This window comes from Salvelinus sp. IW2-2015, linkage group LG8 (assembly GCF_002910315.2).
Source record: "Salvelinus sp. IW2-2015 linkage group LG8, ASM291031v2, whole genome shotgun sequence".
Taxonomy (NCBI): domain Eukaryota; kingdom Metazoa; phylum Chordata; class Actinopteri; order Salmoniformes; family Salmonidae; genus Salvelinus; species Salvelinus sp. IW2-2015.
Window position 1 is genome coordinate 22,736,784 of NC_036848.1, and position 5,570 is coordinate 22,742,353.

Here is a 5,570-nt window from a genome sequence, read left to right on the forward strand (position 1 = left end):
TCACTAGAGATCACATACATACATATTTATGTGCACTAATACCGTAGGCTAATTCATTTGCGGTTCAACACCTGAGGAAGTGGAAACTAAAAACACATTAACTAGATGTATAACTCTAAATATCTTACCCGTTGCTAGTTTCCATGTATTCTTCCAACAGTAAATGCAATGTCCTAAAAAAACATTGCAGTTGTATACTACTACCCATGAGACCTATAGGCCTATGCTCTCTCAATGGCTGATGCACATATTATACAGAAAATGGCCCCGGAAGAAATGGCAGAAATTTCTGCAACCGTATATTATGGCAAAAAAATTGTTTCTGGATATCAGGACAGCGATCACTCACCTCGGATTAGACAAATATTTTTTCTACAACAAGGAGGACGAACAAGACATTCTCCAAACAACCCACAGGGCCGACATCCCCGTTATTTGCAAGAGGAAGCGACGCAGTTACAGAGGACAAAGAGCCGGATGCCTGGTGAGGATCCGGAGAAGGTGAGAGGGAAAGCTGCCGTTACCATTAATACTACTCGCCAACGTGCAATCATTAGACAATAAGTTAGACGAGGTACGATCACGAATATCCTACTAACGGGACATCAAAAACTGTAATATTCTATGTTTCACGGAATTGTGGCTGAATGACGACATGGATATTCAGCTAGCGGGACATACGCTGCACCGGCAAGATAGAACAGCACACTCCGGTAAGACAAGGGGGTGCGGTCTGTGCATATTTGTAAACAACAGCTGGTGCACAAAATCGAAGGAAGTCTCTAGATTTTGCTCGCCTGAAGTAGAGTATATTGTGATAYATTGCAGGACACACTACTTGCCTAGAGAGTTTTCAGCTATACTTTTTGTGGCTGGTTATTTACCACCACAGATAGATGCTGGCACTAAGACCSTACTCAGTCAGCTCTATAAAGAAATAAGCAAACAGGAAACCACTCACCCAGAGGCAGCGCTCCTAGTGGCCGGAGYCTAATGTAGGGAAACTTAAATCAGTTCTACCAAATTTCTATCAATGTTAAATGTGCAACCAGAGGGGAAAAAATTCTAGATCACCTGTACTCCACACACTGAGACGCATACAAAGCTCTCCCTCGCCCTCCATTTGGTAAATCCGACCACAACTCTATCCTCCTGATTCCTGCTTACAAGCAAAAATTAAAGCAGGAAGAACCAGTGTCTCGGTCTATAAAAAAGTGGTCAGATGAAGCAGATGCTAAACTACAGGACTGTTTTGCTATCACAGACTGGAACATGTTCCGGGATTCTTTCGATGGCATTGAGGTGTACACCACATCAGTCACTGGCTTTATCAATAAGTGCATCGAGGACGTCGTCCCCACAGTGACTGTACGTACATACCCCAACCAAAAGCCATGGATTACAGGCAACATTCGCACTGAGCTAAAGGGTAGAGCTTCCGCTTTCAAGGTGAGGGACTCGACATATTACCAGGACGTGTGCTCAGGACGTGTGCTCCGGGCATGTGCTGACCAACTGGCAGGTGTCTTCACTGACATGTTCAACATGTCCCTGACTGAGTCTGTAATACCAACATGTTTCAAGCAGACCACCATAGTTCCTGTGTCCAAGAACAGAAAGGTAACCTGCCTAAATGACTACAGACCCATAGCACTCACGTCTGTAGCCATGAAGTGCTTTGAAAGGCTGGTCATGGCTCACATCAACACCATTATCCCAGAAACCCTAGACCCACTCCAATTTGCATACTGCCCAAACAGATCCACAGATGATGCAATCTCTATTACACTCCACACTGCCCTTTCCCACCTGGACAAAAGGAACAATTATGTGAGAATGCTACTCATTGACTACCGCTCAGCGTTCAACACCATAGTACCCTCAAAGGTCATCACTAAGCTAAGGATCCTGGGACTAAACACCTCCCTCTGCAAATAGATCCTGGACTTCCTAATGGGCCGCTCCCAGGTGGTGAGTTCTGCTAGCCATCCAGGACCTCTACACCAGGCGGTGTCAGAGGAAGGCACTAAAAATTGTCAAAGACGCCAGCCACCCCAGTCATAGACTGTTCTCTCTACTACCGCATGGCAAGCGGTACCAGAGTGCCAAGTCTTGGACAAAAAGGCTTCTCAACAGTTTTTACCCCCAAGCCATAAGACTCCTGAACAGGTAATCAAATGGCTACCCGGACTATTTGCATTGTGTGTCCCCCCAACCCCTCTTTTTACGCTGCTGCTACTCTGTTTATCATATATGCATAGTCACTTTAACTCTACATTCATGTACATACTACCTCAATTGGGCCGACCAACCAGTGCTCCCGCACATTGGCTAACCGGGCTATTTACATTGTGTCCTACCAACCACTCTTTTACGCTACTGCTACTCTCTGTTCATCATATATGCATAGCCACTTTAACCATATCTACATGTACATATTACCTCAATCAGCCTGACTAACCGGTGTCTGTACGTAGCCTCGCAATTTTTTATAGCCTCGCTACTGTATATAGCCTGTCTTTTTACTGTTGTTTTATTTCTTTACTTACCTATTGTTCACCTAATACCTTTTTTGCACTATTGGTCAGAGCCTGTAAGTAAGCATTTCACGGCAAGGTCTACACCTGTTGTATTCGGCGCATGTGACAAATAAACTTTGATTTGATTTGACATATCGCGCGCGCCCCTCCATATCGCAAAGCCATAACAAATAGCTTGGTTGTAGTTGCTATTAAGCTGAATACTGAGAGTTGAGAAATAATAACTAAACCTATAGAAGCTTAAACCATCCTCTCTTCGGGGACAAAGGGACATAGCTTTCAAAGTTGTCTTTTTACCACAATTTCATTTGAAATGTTTTACGATCAGAACTACTTTTGCATAGGGGGAGAGGAGAGTGTCTCGCTCACCACAGCAGCATGTCCCAGTTCCCTATACACTGCATTACTTTTGACCAGAGACCTATAGGCCCTGGTAAAAATGAGTGCATTATGTAGGGTATAATGTGCCATTTGGGGCACAAACGTAACATTCAATGGTTTAGTGGCCATTTAGTGAAGCATGTGGGACAAATGCAGGCTACCCATTAGGTTATACTACAGTGAGAACAAAAGCAATTGGCTCCGCTAAGTGAGAAAAAAGATGGAAAGGGAATACATCGAATACATACAACGTTTTCATTACTACTGTATTGCATGTGTACGGTAAAGGAGTTTCATTTTAGAGTCAAAATGATGCGGGCCTGTCTACGATCTTGTTCAGTCAAGCACTAGCCTAATTTAATGGGCTACACCTGTTGGGTGTGCAAGACGCATTACAGGCGTAGATGTTAAGAGTATGAAGGTAAAATGGAGGTAGACTTTTAAATAGAACTTCTAACATCAGGTGAGAGTAAATACACGTTTTATTCATATTTTAAAGGAAACAATAACAACAGCAAACTGCATGATGTGTATACAATCTGAATTCAAAACACAAACGCTTATTTGATATCTGAACTCGTATGGTAGCATCTAATGGTCTATAGATCTGTTGTAAGTATATTTATTACCATGGAATTGTCACTATTTTGACCGATGGCAATAGGCTAGTTCATTGGCAGTATAATAGTAGATGTGCATATACTGCCAGTGTACCAGAAGGAGGCTGCCTTTGCTAAGAAAAATAAGCATGAAGACGATGCCGTTTTCGGCTGTGAATGGAAAACTGTTTAGGTAAGAATCTCTCCACGATTGTTTGTCTCAACACTGAATAGGCCGAAGGGGGAAATACAGTGATTGTCATTGCAGAATTTAAAGCCCATGTTGCAACTTTGTTTGTTCTGAGTGAGTTGCTATTTGTTACTTTCGTCTCCAGGGAAAATGTCTTCGTACGCGGGCGGTAGCTCGTTCGGGAGCGGGTAAGAAAAAGGGTAGGAATGGTTGAGCTCGGGATCCATGGGTGAATAACCCGGGAGCTCGATAGACGGGTGGCCCCTGCATTGTACTTCCACACCTGCCTCGTCGAACACGTGAAATATCCCCAAGTTAATATAGGAAACAGGTTGGAATTCGGACACGGTGAAGTCTTGCTCCTCGCTGCAAAGAATATCCCCCGCGCTCTGCCTATGTGATTGCCTCCGTCTGTAAAATTGCGCTGTTTTGTACCTTTTGATGATCACCAAGTTCATAAGCCCAAGAAGGCATTCCAAAGTGCTAAAAATGGTCGAGATGACTAGACTTTTCTGATAATCCTTCAGTTGGTTGCAGATGGTGGTTAATTCCACAGAGTCTATGTCTAGGCAATAATGGGAATATTTGCGCTCCACAAGAGACACAGTGTCCCCGTCCACCACCGCGCCGGAGAAAGCGGTGAGAACTCCCAACAAAAACACCAGGATACCCATGAGAAAGAAATTCCGACACCCGGGCTTCCCTTTGCAACAAAGCAGCGCAAAGCCCAGCAGCGCCTGCCCTAGTCCGACCAGTATCCCCGAGTAGAAAGCCCCAGCCGCGGTCGACAGGTGAAAATGCACTTTTACTTTGGTGCCCAGCGAGATACATTTGAATCCGACAACAACTTCGCTCACGGCGCAGACGAAGAGGAGGGTGCTGGAGACGATGGTACACAGTCCTTTCCCACTCAACTTCATTATATTCCTCCTCTACCACTCCCGGTCCCTCTCCCTCCTTCATCCTCCTTTGTCCTCCTCGTCAGCCCGTCTCGAAGCACTGTCAGATTGTGACATGATACGCCGGTGACTGCAGTTCAAAACTTGGATCTCCGGAGCTGCGTGCTTTCTCCCCCTTTCCCGCTGCCTCGGGAATGGATTAATTATTGATAGGAAGAGCGCGTTCCTTCTGCGGTAACGACCCCAGAAATCCAACTGAAAGGCAATGTTCACCCTCATGACCCTGCTCGCCCCCCATCCACACTGTTATGCAAGCATTCACATCTCCAAACGCGGTTCGAAATGATTATGGAGGACGATTAGCTCAAACCGGTGGTTATTTCCACGTCGCGTGATTACGATCATACAATGAGTGCTAAACAGCATGCGGCAGTGGAGTGCCGCTAGGAGCGCAGAATAACTATTCCGGGGGAGGACGGAGGGGAGAAGGACGCTTTTAAATTGCTCAGAATCCCACAGGCTTGAGGCTCATAGCAAATGGCCATAATGGCTGCCCACTCTTCACCATTACTCATTTGGCTAAAGTCATATCCAACCTGACTCGTGAATAATTGGTACCAAACACACAATGGTGTGGTTTTGCTTTGAAAATAAAACAAGTAGCCCCATGCTTTTTAGTCTGGGTCCATTTTAATTTCAACCTAGGCACGTAACATCATGTCTGTGATTTAAGGCATTACTGTCCACATAATGTCGTTCAGGCAGGCGCAGGTGGTCCAATCATAATCAATTTCTAGACTCACACTGAGGTGACGGGATTTGTTTTTGTTAGTGACAAGATTTAGTGCCATATTAGTTCCCATTTGTAGGCACCCAGAGCCTTGTGACACATTGTTTTGAGCAACTTCAGGGTGTTGGGAATTTAGCTGCAAGTTGGTGGGGAGCAGAATTAAATTCAAAC

The 5,570-nt window shown here is 44.9% G+C and overlaps 1 protein-coding gene across 1 annotated transcript; it reads right to left on the reverse strand.

Moving 5' to 3' along the window:
* Window positions 1–3,385: 3,385 nt before the first annotated feature.
* Window positions 3,386–5,074, reverse strand: LOC139028081 (transmembrane protein 271-like). The gene has a single exon (XM_070444631.1). The coding sequence runs from the start codon at window positions 4,628–4,630 to the stop codon at window positions 3,833–3,835; it is 798 nt and encodes a 265-aa protein (XP_070300732.1). The 5' UTR covers window positions 4,631–5,074; the 3' UTR covers window positions 3,386–3,832.
* Window positions 5,075–5,570: the final 496 nt, after the last annotated feature.